Below are 20,862 nucleotides of genomic sequence, written 5' to 3' on the forward strand. Positions count from 1 at the left end.
CACTGCTTGAATGTAAGTATAGAAACGGACCATTGTAAGTGAATTAAATATACATGTGTATTCATAGTTTTATAACACCAATAGGTAACATTATTTTTTCATCCAAATTGGAAATCAAGCAAGTATACACCAGAGTGGATTGTGACGTCCCTAAATACTGTATATATCTATACACAATTATCTACCTGTATGACAATACAAGCCCCTCTCATCTTTAGGAATGTCTGTCGTTCCAGGATTGTTTTGAACCACCTCTGTATTTTCACTACACGCTGCATGATTGCCCCATGGAGGGCCTCGTCTAATCTCATTTTCTCACTCTCTCGCAGGAACACCTGTAGGTAAATTAAATAAAATATAGTATGTGTGTGACAATTCATGATATCAAACATATAACAGATATCTAAATTTGAAATTGTTTTCCTTTGTAGATAAGAAACTGTTTTCTTCATGAACAAGAAGAACCATTGCCCCACCTCAGACTTACCGTGGTAATACCTATCTGGTAATGCTCACAATCCTTACCTAGGTAATACCTATCTGGTAATGCTCACTACCCTTACCTTGGTAATACCTATCTGGTAATGCTCACTACCCTTACCTTGGTAATACCTATCTGGTAATGCTCACTACCCTTACCTTGGTAATACCTATCTGGTAATGCTCACTACCCTTACCTTGGTAATACCTATCTAGTAATGCTCACTACCCACACCTTGGTAATACCTATCTGGTTATGCTCACTATCCTCACCGTGGTAATACCTATCTGGTAATGCTCACTACCCACACCTTGGTAATACCTATCTGGTTATGCTCACTACCCTTACCTTGGTAATACCTATCTGGTAATACTCACTACCCTCACCTTGGTAATACCTATCTGGTAATACTCACTACCCTTACCTTGGTAATACCTATCTGGTAATGCTCACTATCCTTACCTTGGTAATACCTATCTGGTAATGCTCACTACCCTTACCTTGGTAATACCTATCTGGTAATACTCACTACCCTTACCTTGGTAATACCTATCTGGTAATGCTCACTATCCTTACCTTGGTAATACCTATCTGGTAATGCTCACTACCCTTACCTTGGTAATACCTATCTGGTAATGCTCACTACCCTCACCTTGGTAATACCTATCTGGTAATGCTCACTACCCTTACCTTGGTAATGCCTATCTAGTAATGCTCACTACCCTTACCTTGGTAATACCTATCTAGTAATGCTCATTACCCTTACCTTGGTAATACCTATCTAGTAATGCTCATTACCCTTACCTTGGTAATACCTATCTAGTAATGCTCACTACCCTTACCTTGGTAATACCTATCTGGTAATGCTCACTACCCTCACCTTGGTAATACCTATCTAGTAATGCTCACTACCCTCACCTTGGTAATACCTATCTGGTAATGCTCACTATCCTTACCTTGGTAATACCTATCTGGTAATGCTCACTACCCTCACCTTGGTAATACCTATCTGGTTATGCTCACTACCCTTACCTTGGTAATACCTATCTAGTAATGCTCACTATCCATACCTTGGTAATACCTATCTAGTAATGCTCACAATCCTTACCATGGTAATACCTGGTAATACCTATCTAGTAATGCTCACTATCCATACCTTGGTAATACCTATCTGGTTATGCTCACTACCCTCACCTTGGTAATACCTATCTGGTAATGCTCATTATCTTAACCTTGGTAATACCTATCTGGTAATGCTCACTACCCTTACCATGGTAATACCTGGTAATACCTATCTGGTAATGCTTACATCCCTTACCTTGGTAATACCTATCTGGTAATGCTCACTACCCTTACCATGGTAATACCTGGTAATACCTATCTGGTAATGCTTACATCCCTTACCTTGGTAATACCTATCTGGTAATGCTCACTACCCACACCTTGGTAATGCTCACTACCCACACCATGGTAATACCTATCTAGTAATGCTCACTACCGTAACCTTGGTAATGCTCACTATCCTTACCTTGGTAATACCTATCTAGTAATGCTCACTACCCTCACCTTGGTAATACCTATCTGGTAATGCTCACTACCCTCACCTTGGTAATACCTATCTGGTAATGCTTTCTACCCTTACCTTGGTAATACCTATCTGGTAATGCTTTCTACCCTTACCTTGGTAATACCTATTTGGTAATGCTCACTACCCTTACCATGGTAATACCTGGTAATACCTATCTAGTAATGCTCACAATCCTTACCTTGGTAATACCTATCTAGTAATGCTCACAATCCTTACCTTGGTAATACCTATCTGGTAATGCTCACTATCCAGATGTCTATCCTCTAGAAATGCCTTCACATCCTCCTTGGAGCTCAGTAAGCCTTTAGGTAATAATATCTTGTACATCTGGATGAACTCCTGTAAATAAAAGGTACTCTTATTGTATTATATAGATATTGTACCTGAGTGTACCTTATCATATAGATATTGTACCTGAGTGTACCCTTATTATATAGATATTGTACCTGAGTGTACCCTTATTATATAGATATTGTACCTGAGTGTACCCTTATTATATAGATATTGTACCTGAGTGTACCCTTATTATATAGATATTGTACCTTAGTGTACCCTTATTATATAGATATTGTACCTGAGTGTACCTTATTATATAGATATTGTACCTGAGTGTACCTTATTATATAGATATTGTACCTGAGTGTACCTTATTATATAGATATTGTACCTGAGTGTACCTTATTATAGATATTGTACCTGGGTGTACCTTATTATACAGATATTGTACCTGAGTGTACCCTTATTATATAGATATTGTACCTGAGTGTACCCTTATTATATAGATATTGTACCTGAGTGTACCCTTATTATATATTGTACCTGAGTGTACTGTTATTGTATAGATATTTTACCTGAGTGTACCCTTATTATATAGATATTGTACGTGAGTGTACCCTTATCATAGATATTGTACCTGAGTGTACCTTATTATATAGATATTGTACCTGAGTGTACCTTATTATATAGATATTGTACCTGAGTGTACCCTTATTATATAGATATTGTACGTGAGTGTACCTTATTATTTAGATATTGTACCTCATTAATCAGCAGATATTTCAACACATTTCAGTTGTTACAAACCGATATCATTTTACACGTTAGCCTATGTATTAAATCATAAATAAACTCACGATAATCTCACGTTTGACCTACATATTGTATGTATAAATCCATTTAGAAGCAGCTAGAGTAATAACATTGATCATAACCGGATGACAAGCTTGTTAGTGACCTTGAACCTGATCTTTTTCTACAGCATTAAAAGAATGATAAGATTTTTCTAGTCCATACTTACATCAAATGTGAGTTGATAGTTTTCTAACCTTTACTTACATCAAATGTGAGTCGATAGTTGTAGCCCGACTGTCGGATCTTGACGGTTGCTAACATCCCTGTGTACCTGAGCTGTCGTAGTACCATGGCATCGTCAAACACACAGGGGGCCTGTAGGTAAATCGTAAAGTGTGTGGTTATATCTCAATGTTTACATTTAGGGACATACTCGTCAGTAACTCAAACCCACAGGGGGCCTGTAGGTAAATCATAAAGTGTGTGGTTATATATCAACATTTACATTTAGGGACATACTCGTCAGTAACTCAAACCCACAGGGGGCCTGTAGGTAAATCATAAAGTGTGGTGAGGTGAATTTCATTGATCTTAAGGGTCACACTACTGCTGATGAATTGTCACGGTCAGGCTTCAAATTTAATGTTAAATGAGAAATATACAGAGCCCCATGTAGGCCCTCAAATCAATTACAATTACAAAGATGTTGGATCATGAGTACCTACATTAGTCCCTCCTTGATTTTTTCTTTCTAAATCTACTGTACAAGATGAACCTTTGAAGTTCTGTGTATGAACCGTCAGATAAAAGTTGTACACTTACCTTGTCGGGGTTGGATTTGATACACCGGATAAAGAATGGATTTGCCTGGTTCAATGTTGCCATCAGACGATGAAGTGACCACTATACAAACAAACAAGTATAAATTATTTTTTGTTGTTTACAGAAACAGAGGCAGTATTTGCTGTAAGGTACAAAATAATTTCTACAAGTGGTATATCTTACCAAAAAATGTCGATCAAACCTTTAGAAGCTTTTTCTTTTTACTCTCAACACTTTGCAATTATATAAAGAGGACCTGCAGACCTTCGTCCTCTGTGATGTGTGTTATGATTATACTAACGCTACAGATGCTGGAACAGCTAATGGTTAAAACAGAAACATTTTATGTAATTGTTAAATAGGTTGTGGCAGATTTGTAGAAATAAATCAAAAAACTTCTCCAGACTATGAGAAGAGGGCCCGTGACTGACCGTGAACTGGGCGCTGACACTGGCCATGGCTTTCCGACTGCCGTCCCTACTACCTCGCCCGTAGATAGTACGATTTGCAATCTGCTTCAGAGTTTTTATATCCCTCAGCATCTGTATCAAATGTAAAATTATTTATATCATATACAAGTGTATATATAGTGTAACAAGCAATATTCTTTGTATATATTCACAATTTTCAAAGTCGGTAAGGACCTCAAACCAATGCTACTATTTCTGGAAATACATACAAGTTTTTACCCACCAGACTTTTAGTCAATACAGTGTTGAGTTTAAATCCTTCAGAAACCTTCTTTACACAAAGCTCACTCAGTCAAAATCTTACAGTTACTCATCCTTCACAAAGCTCACTCAGTCTAAACTTAAAGAAACTCATCCTTCACAAAGCTCACTCTGTCAAAATCTTACAGAAACTCATCCTTCACAAAGCTCACTCTGTCTAAACTTACAGAAACTCATTCTTCACAAAGCTCACTCTGTCTAAACTTACAGAAACTCATACTTCACAAAGCTCACTCTGTCTAAACTTACAGAAACTCATCCTTCACAAAGCTCACTCTGTCAAAATCTTACAGAAACTCAACCTTCACAAAGCTCACTCAGTCTAAACTTACAGAAACTCATCCTTCACAAAGCTCACTCAGTCTAAACTTACAGAAATATTTCCTCCACAAAGTTTTAATTGTCAAAACTTAAACAAACCTACTTAAAGCAAAGCTCACACATTCAAAACTTACAACTGATCAATCACATAATCAATGTATTGCTTTATATTTTCTTGTACTTCTGGTAAAATTACTTACTGTGGGTGGTTTGGGCTTCGGTCGGAATGATTTGTTTTTCCTGGAAAATCAACAAAATACAAATAAAACCTGTTCATCGTCTTATAAAAAGGTGTCATCGTAGAATAGATTGTTCTCTGAGTATTGGCAATCAGGATATCAATACTTCTCTATAATAGCACACAGGACACTTTAATTGGCAGAAAGAGGGATGCTTATTAAGATACTGGCATCATTGGATATTTTAGCCGAGAGAAAGGCTATGTAACAGGAATTTAGCAAGGTATCGTAGCAACCCACATCTGATAAGAGGTACAGATCATGCAACTAAACACACTGATCACAGTCAGAAGTTCTACAATGCTTCTAATTCAAACATACAAGTGTTTTGTAGAAATTGTGAGACATGCAGGTAATAGTTACACGTAGTACATATTTATGAGAACCATATATAACCACCTGTTAATGAGATAAATTTGATGTGAAAAAGAGATTGCTTCTGTGACCAAAAACATATGTCTCCTTTTCTCCCTTACTAAGCATCAGATTTTTTGCACTGAATTGACCTTTGACCTTGCAGCCAAGGTCAAAAAGATCAAATGACAGAATACTGCACTTTGTCAGTGGATGGTAAAGGTATACAGTGCCTTTCATAATATCTTAACTGGTTTAAACCATCCAGACAAACATTCTTGGAAAAATTTGCACTTATTTGACCAAACAGAAACAAACTGCACATCAAGTAGATGGGGGAATAAGTCCAGTACTATCACCACTGAGGGAGTAGATGGGGGAATTAGACCAGTACTATCAACACTGAGGGAGTAGATGGGGGAATTAGTCCAGTACTATCACCACTGGAGGAGTAGATGGGGGAATTAGTCCAGTACTATCACCACTGGAGGAGTAGATGGGGGAATTAGACCAGTACTATCACCACTGGAGGAGTAGATGGGGGAATTAGTCCAGTACTATCATCACTGTAGGAGTAGATGGGGGAATTAGACCAGTAATATCACCACTGAAGCAGTAGATGGGGGAATTAGTCCAGTACTATCACCACTGGAGGAGTAGATGGGGGAATTAGTCCAGTGCTATCACCACTGAAGGAGTAGATCGGGGAATTAGTCCAGTACTATCACCAATGAGGGAGTAGATCGGGGAAATAGTCCAGTACTATCACCACTGGAGGAGTAGATGGGGGAATTAGTCCAGAACTATCACCACTGAAGTAGTAGATGGGGGAATAAGTCCAGTACTATCATCACTGAAGGAGTAGATAGGGGAATTAGTCCAGTATTATCACCACTGAAGGAGTAGATCGGGGAATTAGTCCAGTACTATCACCACTGGAGGAGTAGATGGGGGAATTAGTCCAGTACTGTCATTACTGGAGGAGTAGATGGGGGATTTAGTCCAGTACTATCACCACTGGAGGAGTAGATGGGGGAATTAGTCCAGTACTATCACCACTGGAGGAGTAGATGGGGGAATTAGTCCAGTACTATCACCACTGGAGGAGTAGATGGGGGAATTAGTCCAGTACTATCACTACTGAAGGAGTAGATGGGGGAATTAGTCAAGTACTATCATCACTGAAGGAGTAGATGGGGGAATTAGTCCAGTACAATCACCACTGGAGGAGTAGATGGGGGAATTAGTCCAGTACAATCACCACTGAAGGAGTAGATGGGGGAATTAGTCCAGTACTATCACCACTGAAGGAGTAGATGGGGGAATTAGTCCAGTACTATCATCACTGAAGGAGTAGATAGGGGAATTAGTCCAGTGCAATCACCACTGAAGGAGTAGATGGGGGAATTAGTCCAGTACTATCACCACTGAAGGAGTAGATGGGGGAATTAGTCCAGTACTATCACCACTGAAGGAGTAGATGGGGGAATTAGTCCAGTACTATCACCACTGAAGGAGTAGATGGGGGAATTAGTCCAGTACTGTCATCACTGGAGGAGTAGATGGGGGAATTAGTCCAGTACTATCATCACTGAAGGAGTAGATGGGGGAATTAGTCCAGTACTATCACCACTGAAGGAGTAGAAGGGAAAATAAGTCCAGAACTATCATCACTGTTCAGAATTCTTTTCAACCTCTGATGCTTTATGATAAGTTAATTCTTATAATTGATGAGTTCTTCGTTGGTAGTATTTTATGAGGAATTTTAAGCCACAGCATCAACACATTTTGTTTTAACGAAATATTCAAATGCATATTGTTCTTAAACTTATTCTTTAATATCATATATATTTTGAAGTTTGAGTTGTACATCTGAAATAAAATCAATATATCATGTAATTCTTTACACCAATAAATATGTACACGTATATAATATGATTATGCATACAAGCAAGAATAGATTTGATTAATCAATAGGAGACAGAATATAAGTGGAAGGTAATTAGTCGAGTCATGCGTTACTTCTGTACTGACTGTAGTATGTGTATTTATCCTCAAATAAGCCCCCTCCCCTATCCTAAAATTTGGTACCATATCCATCCTCAAATTAATAAGCCCTTTCCCCTAATTTAAAAATTTGGTACCGTATCTATATCCCCAAGTATCATATCTATCCTAAAATAATCTCTCTCCCCTAATTGAAAATTGGATACTGTATTTACCCTCAGGTAAGCTCCATCCCCTAGTATAAACAGTTCCCCTAGTGTTCAAGTTTGGGAAATCAATGACAGCTTACTATTTCTAAAATTAAACTGCAAAATGAAGAAGGGGGCCAAGTTGTGGATAAATATGGTATGCGGAAGCCACCAAATACATACATGTGTTGAAGGAAAGGTTTAGGACACCATCCCAATGTTTAACAGTAGGTAAAATAAACATACAGGATGATTTTTGTAGAGCGTCGGATGAGTTTGGCCGACTCTGGTAAGTATAACTCCACCGGACTGGTCAATACTAGATCTCCTTTTTCATCAGTTATATAGTCCAGAGAGCGGATGAAGATGTCATCGTCCGTATCATCATCAGAACAGCCATCCTCAAATGTGTCAACAGTACATGCAAAATATTGGTGTTCATGCAGGGGGGAAAGAGACCGCTGCCCAGAGAAGGCCTGGTGACGGTGGTCACTCTCACTGTGGGCACGAACAGGAAATGTAAGAAATAAAGGGAGATAATGCTGTGAGTACAAAAGCAGAAAATATCAACACTCTCATTTCCAAAGCAGTTGGATCAAAGAAACATTAGAATATAGGTACCAGTGTCCTTAAAACAGATGTAAGCAGTGGTCATGGAAACGAGAGTGTTGATAATGCTACTATCGTTCCATTACACTGTACACAATAGTTATTAACAAAGAAATAGTACCAAGAAGTTCAGTAAAGAATGACGATATGCAGAACTCGAATAATTCACATGGCACTACAGTTCACAAAACAACTTTTACTTCAACAGTTTTTAATTCGATAACAAAGTTTACAATAGCAAGCATTCTCTTTAGGATTAGGAACCAAGCCTAGAACTTGTATAAATTCCTCTCTCATGTAGCCCCAGATCAGACACACTGGTATAACTTGTATAAATTCCTCTCCCATGTAGCCCCAGATCAGACACACTGGTATAACTTGTATAAATTCCTCTCTCATGTAGCCCCAGATCAGACACACTGGTATAACTTGTATAAATTCCTCTCTCATGTAGCCCCAGATCAGACACACTGGTATAACTTGTATAAATTCCTCTCTCGTGTAGCCCCAGATCAGACACACTGGTATAACTTGTATAAATTCCTCTCTCGTGTAGCCCCAGATCAGACACACTGGTATAACTTGTATAAATTCCTCTCTTGTGTAGCCCCAGATCAGACACACTGGTATAACTTGTATAAATTCCTCTCTCGTGTAGCCCCAGATCAGACACACTGGTATAACTTGTATAAATTCCTCTCTCGTGTAGCCCCAGATCAGACACACTGGTATAACTTGTATAAATTCCTCTCTCGTGTAGCCCCAGATCAGACACACTGGTATAACTTGTATAAATTCCTCTCTCGTGTAGCCCCAGATCAGACACACTGGTATAACTTGTATAAATTCCTCTCTCGTGTAGCCCCAGATCAGACACACTGGTATAACTTGCTATAGGTATTCTAGATGTTTACAATATAAGTCTATTTTGCTATGATCCAACCAAAAATTTCAACAAATCCCTATTTTTCTTTATCAATGATTTCAAGGGCATCCATTTTAATGAAATGTGAGTGACTGATGGGAAGCTAAAAATACTAGTTTTTTCCCCTTCTTCTATTTCCTTCAGTCTTTAAAAATAGAAATTATTTATTTCAGGATCATATGCTAATGATGCTCTTAACTGCTCTGAAAGTTGTACCAGATAGAAATAATTATATTAATTCAGTTATTGAAGTACAAAAAGTTTCCTTCCAATATAACTGTGTTTTATATGAATGAAATATGCGTGTGTTTGGAAAGTGCAAATAAAATATATTAAATATACCAAGAATGTGCAATAAAATTATTACGCAAATTTTAAATGTACAGGCTTTTAGGCAATTGTAAAATTCTGTCATAAAAAATATCCTAGGCATGATATAAACCTTATGTTAAGAAGGATAATTTTTTTTCTTTCTTTTATCTGTTACTCTGGGTTGGCTCTCTATCATCATGGCTACCAATCATATTGAAATCAAAATTATCTTTTATCTTTTTTAAACAAAAACCCCTTTAGCATATGTAATTGTTTGCTGCACTTTCTACCATGGAACATCCCCCCCCCCCCCCCCCCCCCCCCCTCATTTACATGAAAAACCATGTTACAGTAACTATTGATGAATTATTATTACACAAAAATAGAAAAAAAAATTAAAAAAATCAGTAAAGATTAAATCTAATGCCTTGGATGCAAAAATCAAGTATTTTTAAATCAATAAAAGAATAGATTGTCAAATTACACACCAAAAAAAATCACGACATTAACTACTGAACTGCCATTCATTCATATTCAAAAACCATTTAGAAAGAACAAAACAACAACCAGATAAAAAGATAGTATATGGCGCTGTACAAGAGCCAGGCAACACCACTTAACAGCATCAAATATCATGCTCCAGAACCAAATTCTGTCCAATTCACAAGCTTTCTAAACAAGAGTTCAGAGGAGGCTTACTGAATTTTCCTTAACACTTTCATCGTCCTAGCAATTGTGTAGAATCTTAAAACAAAAAAATGACATGTACTTAGGCTTGCAAAATTAACAACTTAACAACTAGTCTTCACTAGGCATTCACCAAGGAAATATTATTGTATGAAAGCTGCTCATTCACCAATTCATAAATTTTCATTTTTAGAATATTTTTACTTCTTTCTTTTATAAAAACTAACTTTCGAAAAATTATTTTTTATCTGAAAGATTATTTTCTAAACTAATACAAAACTATACTCTCAATCATTCCTGCAGTATCTGCATGGCTAACATTTAGATTATTTAATGCTAAATAGTATGAGAAACTCACACAATACACCATTGTGGGTAAGAGTGTTGGATTTGAGAGGATTATTTTGACTTTAGAACTTCAGAGTATTGAGCTGATCTTACCAAGAAAAGCACCGACAGCCAGCCTTACAGTGTACAGTGAACATTTTGATACAGAGGCATTTCTAAAGTGCAGTTCTCGGCATAGTACCATAATTCTTATGGACATGTAGAATTTTGTTCATTTCTTCCAAATCTGATTTAAACTTAACAACAGCAAGTGTTAGAAAGTGTCAGATTTGGTTGAATATCGAAAAATTAAAATTGAAAGAAAAAATTTCAATTCAGTAGAATGCCACATATCCAAAGTTTTTATTTTCTGAATCTCTGCCGAGTCTGTCCCAACCTGTCTTTGTGGAATCACACATCCCAATAAAACCCCCAGTGTTGTGGATATACAACTTTCTACTGTTTTGTGAATTGCTCGAATTGCGTATCAGAAATGCCCCGGAGTAATATCATATCAGGAACAAATGATGTGAACACAGACTAAAGTAGCAAAGCATACAGGGCACAGAAAGTGTCTGATGTCAGGATAATTACGACAAAATCGTAGACCTTTTATAACGACATCACAAGGAGAAATAAAACAGAGAGATAAAAAAGAAAAATGTCATATTCTTTATACAAAATGTAAAGCAATATTTAAACACACAGATCTGATTATGTATATATAAAGGGAGACAATATTTAACATACTTGAGAAGGTTCTCACTGGCAGCCAAGGCTTCTGGCATAATGTAGTCCGAGTGGCGCCGATTTTTCATAGACGTACTGGATTTCAGACCTACAAAGATGAAACTTGACAATAACTTTTTCATAACAAATAAATCCCTTGCCAAGCGAGTTGGTGAGAAAATAATGAATTATTAGATGAATGTGCCTGACTCAGTAAATATGTGTCTCCACATCTCTCTGATCATACATTAAGAAGAACTGTGAAAGTATTAGTTGTTCTAACTTTTTTACACTCAATAAATATATCATAATATATCTACAATAATTTTTTTTCTTTTCAATTGGTTCTTCAAAAGTAGCATAACAATGTAATATATAGCAATTTCAAGTGTGATGTTTCAACTTTATTTCTTTCAAATATAATTAAATATGCTTTACTGCACTCTGAAGATTTTTGTTAAGCATGGATGCCGACATCATTGATGACAGATTCAGAAATCAGCTTTGTCCGATATATTTCTAGAGAGATTTGTGGGAGACTTCTTCACAGTTTAATGAAAAAGCTTCGTACAAAGTTCATATTAGATAGGTGACAATCCAATCATATATTTATGTCCTATGATAGTTACCTCCCCTGCTACGGAACTTCTTGCCCTCTGCGATAAAGGCGAACACACTTTTGACGAGGGTCTTCACTATAGACCATCGCAGGACAGCCACTGGATCAATCCCTACAATAAAACTGGATACTGAACTTTGGCATCCTCAAAGCTTAAAAGTACAGTAAAACTGTTACGCCAAACATAATATCGTTACTATGCACACTCACGTTCAATAAGAACTCTCAAAAGTGACCATATGTTCATCTACCCAACTAATTTTTACACAATTCAGTAGATGTGAAGGACTTTTACCCATGAGTTCCCTGACGAATGTGAGGTTACTACTTTTCAGCACGCTGACAATGTCCATCCTAATCTGGTCACCGTTTTTCTCTCGGAAATCCTGTAAAACAACCAAAGTCAATAACTTTCTCTACGCAATGGAAGGATCATTATTTAATAAAATTGGTCATAAGAAAAATATTCTCATTATCATATCATATCATATACTATTGATATGACAAAGGAACTAGAACAGGATGTACCATAAAACCTGTAGTACTGATAATGTAAATTAGGTATAATAAGCTAGTATACATCGATCAGAAATGTGGACCTCCTCTATACAGACTCTATCATGTACAGATTGTATCGTGTACAGACTGTATCATGCACAGACTGTATCGTGTACAGACTCTATCGTGTACAGACTATCATGTACAGACTGTATCGTGTACAGACTGTATCGTGTACAGACTTTATCGTGCACAGACTGTATCGTGCACAGACTGTATCGACTGTATCGTGCACAGACTGTATCGTGCACAGACTGTATCGTGTACAGACTGTATCGTGTACAGACTCTATCCTGTACAGACTCTATCCTGTACAGACTCTATCGTGTACAGACTCTATCGTGTACAGACTGTATCGTGTACAGACTCTATCGTGTACAGACTCTATCGTGCACAGACTGTATCGTGTACAGACTGTATCATGTACAGACTGTATCATGTACAGAATCTATCGTGTACAGACTCTATCGTATACAGACTGTATCGTGTACAGACTCTATCGTGTACAGACTGTATCGTGTACAGACTCTATCGTGTACAGACTCTATCGTGTACAGACTGTATCATGTACAGACTGTATCGTGTACAGACTGTATCGTGTACAGACTGTATCGTGTACAGACTCTATCGTGTACAGACTGTATCGTGTACAGACTGTATCGTGTACAGACTATCATGTACAGACTCTATCCTGTACAGACTGTATCATGTACAGACTGTATCATGTACAGACTGTATCGTGTACAGACTGTATCGTGTACAGACTCTATCGTGTACAGACTGTATCGTGTACAGACTGTATCGTGTACAGACTGTATCGTGTACAGACTGTATCGTGTACAGACTGTATCATGTACAGACTGTATCGTGTACAGACTGTATCGTGTACAGACTGTATCGTGTACAGACTGTATCGTGTACAGACTCTATCGTGTACAGACTGTATCGTGTACAGACTGTATCGTGTACAGACTCTATCATGTACAGACTGTATCGTGTACAGACTGTATCATGTACAGACTCTATCATGTACAGTGGCTCCTGGGGCTGGGATGGAGTTGGTGCTATCCATAGTAGCATGACTGTGTCCATCTCTTTTGGTCTTGACAGAGATCCAGTATTAATATGTCTACAGGGTCCCCTGAGGTTAATCCGAGTAGCATGACTTTGTCAATTTCTATGCTCACAGCAAGCTTGCATAGGAGAATAGGATTGGGATCTGAACTGCTTATATATCATGGCCCATGAACAACAATTTCAAAAGCAGGGTTGACCGTAAGGCAAAGATCAAGTAAGCTTATCATGTTTTTATTAATTTAATGTTTATTATTAAATTCTGTAAGGACTCAGAGTATTTATAATTGTTTTGCTTCTGGCCTTAACACAAGTTTTACATTAAAGGGCTGTCATACCTTGATTTGGTACTTGACTTTGCCAGCGTAGTGCATAATCTCAAAAGCCCCCTCCTTCAGCTGGGGCACTTGATAGTACGGCCGGCCCTTGTGATGGTGGTTGAAGTTAGCCAGTAGGGTTTCATTGGTTGCACCAGGAAAGCTGTTTGCATAAAACGAATCCATGTTCATAATTAGAAAACAAACAAAATGATTATCATTACTATATCATTATATATTATAATGAACAGGCAGTGTAACTCTCTATAGACAATGATACATAAAGCCTAATTTTACATACAACACTCTGTCATCTCCTGAGAAACTTGCATCTGATAGAGCATATAAGATATGGCCAAGTTAATAAATAGTGAACCAAGGGCAGTAATCAGTACATAACACCGTAACATGTGATGCTGGAGTGATGGTAGACTAAGGGCAGTAACTCTGTTTATAACACAGTAAGAACCTGGTGACCTCCCTACAGGTGATGCTGGAGTGACGGTAGACTAAAGGCAGTAACTCTGTTTATAACACAGTAAGGACCTGGTGACCTCCCCTACAGGTGATGCAGGAGTGAAGGTAAACTAAGGGCAGTAACTCTGTTTATAACACAGTAAGAACCTGGGGACCTCCCCTACAGGTGATGCTGGAGTGATGGTAAACAAAGGGCAGTAACTCTGTATATAACACACTAAGAACCTGGTAACATTTTCCTGACAGGGACTTGACTTACTTGCACTCATCATCCAGAAGACACAACAGGCCGTTACTCTTGTTAGCGAACAACTCCAGACAGCCTGTATTGTCTATAAACTCAATGTTTTTCCACTGAATACCTTCCTTTTTGTACTCTTCCTGGAAGTCAATAAAAACAAATTATTAGATGAAGTCAAAAGGCCAAAGGTCAATGACCTTTTACTAAGGCTAAAATTATTTTTTTGTTTGGTTCATTCACTATTTATTCAACTAAAAGTTGTACCAAAAGCTACTGCAGACTGTACCATCTTCCTCACAGAATGGCTCACACTATCTGATATAAAGTCTTATTTCTCGTCATATTTACACTCTTGTAAGAGTACACAAATTATCATAATCATATCAAAACCGTTATATGTAATATTACAACAAAGAAAATAAATACAGTTGACGATCTAATCCAGCTCACAATTTTTTTTTTTTTTATGTCCAAATATTTCCTTCTTTAATTCAGATCAATACCAAATGAATCAATAAAGGTATTTTCGAAGCATTTATGTCACATTCCAAGACTTTCAAGGCATGACATTGAATTCTAGGAGTTATCCAGGAATAGGTTTGAATTCCAGGACATAACATGCATGAATAGTAGAGGCTCTGTAACAGTATCTCACCTGCTCAAATTTAAAGATGTGCTGGTTGAAGTAATACTGCAGGTGCTCATTAGCATAATTAATACAAAACTGTTCAAAACTGTTCTTCTTGAAATCCTCAAATCCAAAAATGTCCAACACACCTATTGAATTTCCCTGAAATAAATATATATGAGTATGTAAGTCAGGCACAATGTGTAGTTGTATTCATCACAAACAAAGATATTAAGCTATTTCAGGGGATTTTATATTTCTGAAGAAATTCAGCATGACAAGATAAATAATGTCATATAGGCTATGTGTCATAATGCTTATAAAGTTTATTTTCAAATAAAAGTATATTCTTCACACTTTCCAGTGTTAAATCCTATTGACCTAAGTTGATTGATAGGCATTAATTTTCTACTTTCTATTTCCATAAGAAAAGTACTGTGTTTATCATTTAACACTTATTTTCTACTTTCTGTTTCCATAAGAAAAGTACTGTGTTAATCATTCAACACCAATTTTCTACTTTCTGTTCCCATAAGAAAAGTACTGTGTTTATCATTTAACACTAATTTTCTACTTTCTGTTTCCATAAGAAAAACACAGCTTGTTACCTGATGGTCACTGTTGTGTCTCTTGGCCAACAGGGCCTGGTTCACCTTTAGGACAATCCAGTCAAACAGCGCACCGTATAGACACTTGGCCATTGTGTCTCTGTTAGCTAGCGCCTACAACACAATCATAAAATCTATTAATCCATCTACTTAATGATGATTACTTCTCCCAGGAGTTTTGTTTCACTCTGAAAATACATACATAATACCTACACTATTACAAGAATTATTTGTAATTATATGTGCCCCTGTCCCGTTTTGTCAATACCATAAGCATTTTACATGGATAATCAACGATACATTTTGAAGAGACTAATGAAATTCATTGATTTTCTTCCAGAAATTTAAAGTTTTTAACCAAAAACTACAAAAATCGTAGAAATGCTATTAAAAACTGTAATGCATTCAGCTATACATCCCATAATACACCTAAAACCTAAGTTTGGTTGCTCTAGCTTTTAGAGTTTGCCAGAAACAGCCTAATATGCAAGAGCTAAATGCAAAGCCTGAACATTTTCGGAAAAGCAACACCTAGGTGCTGCCTCTCCGACATCATCGTATGTGACACAAAAACTATTCTCAAGCACAGTAAAGATATTTCCCCTGAGAAAAATGTTATGAGCACAATCTTGTCTTCCACTAGCCCTGCATGTATTACTCATTAATTTTTGGTTTTAATGTTTTATTTAGTTATTGGCACGTTTGGAGAGAACCTATGAATTGAGCTTACATCCACCATTTTGTAGTTCATGACCACAGTTTCCCCTCCAGCTGTTGTCTTCTTTTGTGTCAGAGCCTCCGTCAGGGTTTTCTCCTTCACCTTAAACACACAAATGTATTGTGAGTGTTATTGTATAGAAATAAATCTCCAAAATACATACATGTTATAAACTAACTACAGAGTAGGAAGCAAACATGTGGCTAATTCAACCCAAAGAAATTGTCAACTTTTGTGTAACTTTCCAAATGTGAATAAAATTTAGACAATTTATGCAGTATTGTATAATCTGACTTTGGTGAATGATTTCACCGTTCTGTAAACTCTAGATGGTCTGACTTTGGTGTATGATTTCACCGTCAGTAAACTCTTGATAATCTGATTATGGTTTTACCTGGAGTAAACTTGATATGATCTGTACTGTTGTTTTACCTCGAGTAAACTTGATATGATCTGTACTGTTGTTTTACCTTGAATAAACTTGATATGATCTGTACTGTTGTTTTTACCTTGAATAAACTTGATATGATCTGTACTGTTGTTTTACCTCGAGTAAACTTGATATGATCTGTACTGTTGTTTTACCTTGAGTAAACTTGATACGATTTGCACTGTTGTTTTACCTTGAGTAAACTTGATATGATCTGTACTGTTGTTTTACCTTGAGTAAACTTGATATGATCTGTACTGTTGTTTTACCTTGAGTAAACTTGATATGATCTGTACTGTTGTTTTACCTGGAGTAAACTTGATATGATCTGTACTGTTGTTTTACCTTGAGTAAACTTGATATGATCTGTACTGTTGTTTTACCTTGAGTAAACTTGATATGATCTGTACTGTTGTTTTACCTGGAGTAAACTTGATATGATCTGTACTGTTGTTTTACCTTGAGTAAACTTGATATGATCTGTACTGTTGTTTACCTCCAGTAAACTTGATATGATCTGTACTGTTGTTTTACCTGGAGTAAACTTGTATGATCTGTACTGTTGTTTTACCTTAGTTAACTTGATATGATCTGTACTGTTGTTTAACTTGAGTTAACTTGATAAAGAATGAAGTATAGTAAGGGACGATAACTCGTTATTGTTCCTTACGGAACGTAATGATAGTATGAGCTAATTCGCGATTTTTGCCGGCTATTGTAGCGATTTGGGGGTGGAAAAAATGACACATACAATTTTGATGAGGTTTTGAACCATAGTAAAACTCGGCTCGACCTAGGTCTGAATGTATCTGGTATCCCTGTGGAAATTCGTATTTATGAGATATTTTGGGTCAAACATGCCAAAATCGTCACTTTGACCGGTAGCTTCTGTTTAACCGGTTCGTAAAAATCAGCGTTTCAATCCAAAAATCTGAAACTCCAAACATAACAAGAAGAGATAGTTCTGAAGAAAAGCGTATCTTTAGTTTTTCTATATCTTTCATAGAACGGCCACAATAGGGTTTTGAAAAAGGGTCGTATTTTATCGAGAGGTGGCGGATGTTACGTCACCAGTCACTTAAATATCCAATCAGTAGGCCCGAAAGCATTCACCTTCCTATTAAATCTTCTGCCCAAACGGGAAAAACCCACAATCTATTTTTGATTTGGTTCTGTGGTCCCTAGAAGCCCTGATTTTGACATCATAATGATATGCATGACATTTTTTTTTTATCTTTGATGGTATATGTAATTATTTATCGATCAAAATACCACGAGTACATCTGTTACTAAGATGAACTTAGGGTTGATTGTTTGCTTGTTTTATCACCACGTGTATATATTGCAATCAGGATCGTTTTGAGGCTGGGTCTCCTTATAGTAGTGGGTGACTACCTCACTGAACAACAACACACGAGAGACCCTAATGTATGCTTGCATAGATGCCAATTGATGTCTCATAATCAATTAATGTGTCATATTCCAGAAAACTGAAGAATTGTGAAAATTATTACAGTGGTAACCCCAAACCTTCAATTTCCTTGCGCCAGTATTAATATTTAAACGTAATTGAGAGTTTTAAATGTCGCGCGAATAAATTAAGTGCAAGTGAGGAAATTAAGTGAAAGTGAGGAAATTAAGAGCAAGTGAAGGTATTAATGCTAAAGGAAGGGAAATAAAGGTTTTGGGGTTACCAGTGTTATAAGATAACCAATAATCTATTTAGTGTCCCACTTAAAAAAGAAATTGACACAAATGTTCTTCAAGGTCATGGGGTTTGCAACTGATCTTTTATTTTCCGATCGGTCAGCCAAGATGATCGCCACAGACTTATTTGCCTCTGACTGGTGAAAATTTAGATATTGTTTGATTTCGATTACCATTGGTATATGGTATATATTGGTATTAGGGGACTGCAAATTCCATTGCATGGGTATCATTGCAATATCAAGGCTTCTGATTGGTCGAAGTTTAGACAATGGATTTGGATGCAAAATGGTAAATAGGGGAATTCGAATTCAACCACATGGGATTCATTGCCATAGCAACCACATGGAGGAATTCAATTGGTCAAATTTTAGATGCAAATTCAACCTCACAGATTTTCTTGCCATAGAACCACGCTGAGGCTTCTTATTGGTCGAAATATTGACATTGAACGATTTTGATGTAAACCAGGACTCGTGCATGGAACCTCTTAACTCAAGACGGACATTTCTGTATCATCCTCAGCATTTATTTTTATCTGTCTTTCGTGCTCAACTAGAGTTATCTTCCCTAACTACACTTCATTCTTTCTGTGACACTCCTTTAGGTGTCACCCCACTAGTATGATCTGTACTGCTGTTTTACCTTGAGTAAACTTGATATGATTTGTACTGTTGTTTTACCTTGAGTAAACTTGATATGATCTGCACTGTTGTTTCGTCCTTGATAGCGACTGATTCATCATGGTGCTGATCTCCTTTCTAAAACAAACAGAACATTATTCCATACATTAAACATACTACAGACATGCATTCTATTTTCCCCCATATTTTAGATTTGTTTTGTTTGTGAACTAGATTCTAATGAATCTGAATAATATTTCAAATTAGATAGCTGAATTATATATTTAATGTTTTGTAGCGGAACTGGACTTGGCTGAACACCAGTGGCCAGGTATCTCCAGTGGTTATAGTGGCCACCTTGAGTTCGAAGGCTACAGATTCGAGTCTCAGACTGGTCGTTGCATTTTCCTCTCCTGCTACAGTTAGGAAAATAACCACATAAAAATGTTACCTTTTTGAACTCCATGTTTCCTAGCTGTAGCACTGCTGACAACACACAGAATATCCTACAACAGGGAAATAGATATAGATAAAATAATACAAAAAAAACACCCCAAAAACAGGTAAAAATCACAGAATATCCTGCAAAAGGGAATCAAATATAAACAGCAAAATACAGCAGGTCACAATCACAAAATCAATAAATTGATAAATATCAAAATCATTAATGTTTTATCTTTAGTTTACTTACCCAAGATAATTATTATGATGAATTTATGATGCAGAATGGAGTACTTGGATAACAAGATGTCCATGGGCCTTAACGGTCACCTGAGGTGTTATAGTCTTTGATTTTAGCATATTTAACTCCTGTAACCTTGAATGAAGGCCAATGTCATTGCTTTAAACAAACTTTGTAGCCCTTCATTCATGCATACTACAAGGCAAATCATATCCCTCTAGGTTGTTGAGAAGAAGTCATTTAAAGCTTTTAGCATGTTTGACCCCAGTGACCTTGAATTTAGGTCAAGGTCTTCCATTTGAACAAATTTCATCCCATCATGCTACAAACCTAATGTTGGGTTTCTGGGCTACTTGGTTATCAAGAAGTTGTTTTAATAATAATAAACTCTGCCATTATTCTACATGCCCATACCTATATGTGTGGGGTAACCGAATAAATACCCCTCCACATGGCTTTTTAACTTTGTGACCACCACCAGGGAATTTATAACTTGACTGAACTTTATTTCATGATTAATATCTCGATATGGAATATGAAAGCAGATCAGGTTGTTAAGATTCCTTTAGACAAATTGTTTTGAACATATACTGACCGTCTTTGTGTCAAAGGGGAGAACCCCACCATTTCCAGCGACTGTTTCAGCCTGGCAAACTCATGTGCCTCATCCACGCCTTCTGTGTGGTAACACCCGCTCTGTAAAACACAGTTGTACAAAAATTAGTCTGTGTAACATGTACATTAATCCATTTCAAATATTACAGTTATACGTACAACATATCAAATATT

At 36.9% G+C, this 20,862-nt stretch overlaps 1 protein-coding gene across 4 annotated transcripts in view; it reads right to left on the reverse strand.

Moving 5' to 3' along the window:
- LOC117334624 (unconventional myosin-IXa-like) overlaps nucleotides 1-20,862 on the reverse strand; it is a 123,056-nt gene that overhangs the window by 46,048 nt on the left and 56,146 nt on the right. For all 4 annotated transcript variants that reach the window (XM_033894336.1, XM_033894334.1, XM_033894335.1 and 1 more), the window contains exons 6-23: nucleotides 20,669-20,769; nucleotides 19,843-19,897; nucleotides 19,452-19,529; nucleotides 16,644-16,733; nucleotides 15,914-16,027; nucleotides 15,333-15,467; nucleotides 14,696-14,817; nucleotides 13,981-14,122; nucleotides 12,306-12,396; nucleotides 12,021-12,122; nucleotides 11,413-11,500; nucleotides 8,049-8,300; nucleotides 5,215-5,254; nucleotides 4,394-4,504; nucleotides 3,963-4,043; nucleotides 3,405-3,515; nucleotides 2,286-2,408; nucleotides 186-335 (exon numbers count right to left, since the gene is read on the reverse strand). In XM_033894336.1, the coding sequence (XP_033750227.1) occupies nucleotides 186-335; nucleotides 2,286-2,408; nucleotides 3,405-3,515; nucleotides 3,963-4,043; nucleotides 4,394-4,504; nucleotides 5,215-5,254; nucleotides 8,049-8,300; nucleotides 11,413-11,500; nucleotides 12,021-12,122; nucleotides 12,306-12,396; nucleotides 13,981-14,122; nucleotides 14,696-14,817; nucleotides 15,333-15,467; nucleotides 15,914-16,027; nucleotides 16,644-16,733; nucleotides 19,452-19,529; nucleotides 19,843-19,897; nucleotides 20,669-20,769 (1,986 nt within the window). The remainder of the gene's footprint in view (nucleotides 1-185; nucleotides 336-2,285; nucleotides 2,409-3,404; nucleotides 3,516-3,962; nucleotides 4,044-4,393; nucleotides 4,505-5,214; nucleotides 5,255-8,048; nucleotides 8,301-11,412; nucleotides 11,501-12,020; nucleotides 12,123-12,305; nucleotides 12,397-13,980; nucleotides 14,123-14,695; nucleotides 14,818-15,332; nucleotides 15,468-15,913; nucleotides 16,028-16,643; nucleotides 16,734-19,451; nucleotides 19,530-19,842; nucleotides 19,898-20,668; nucleotides 20,770-20,862) is intronic.

The sequence above is a fragment of the Pecten maximus genome, chromosome 9 (assembly GCF_902652985.1).
Source record: "Pecten maximus chromosome 9, xPecMax1.1, whole genome shotgun sequence".
Classification (NCBI taxonomy): domain Eukaryota; kingdom Metazoa; phylum Mollusca; class Bivalvia; order Pectinida; family Pectinidae; genus Pecten; species Pecten maximus.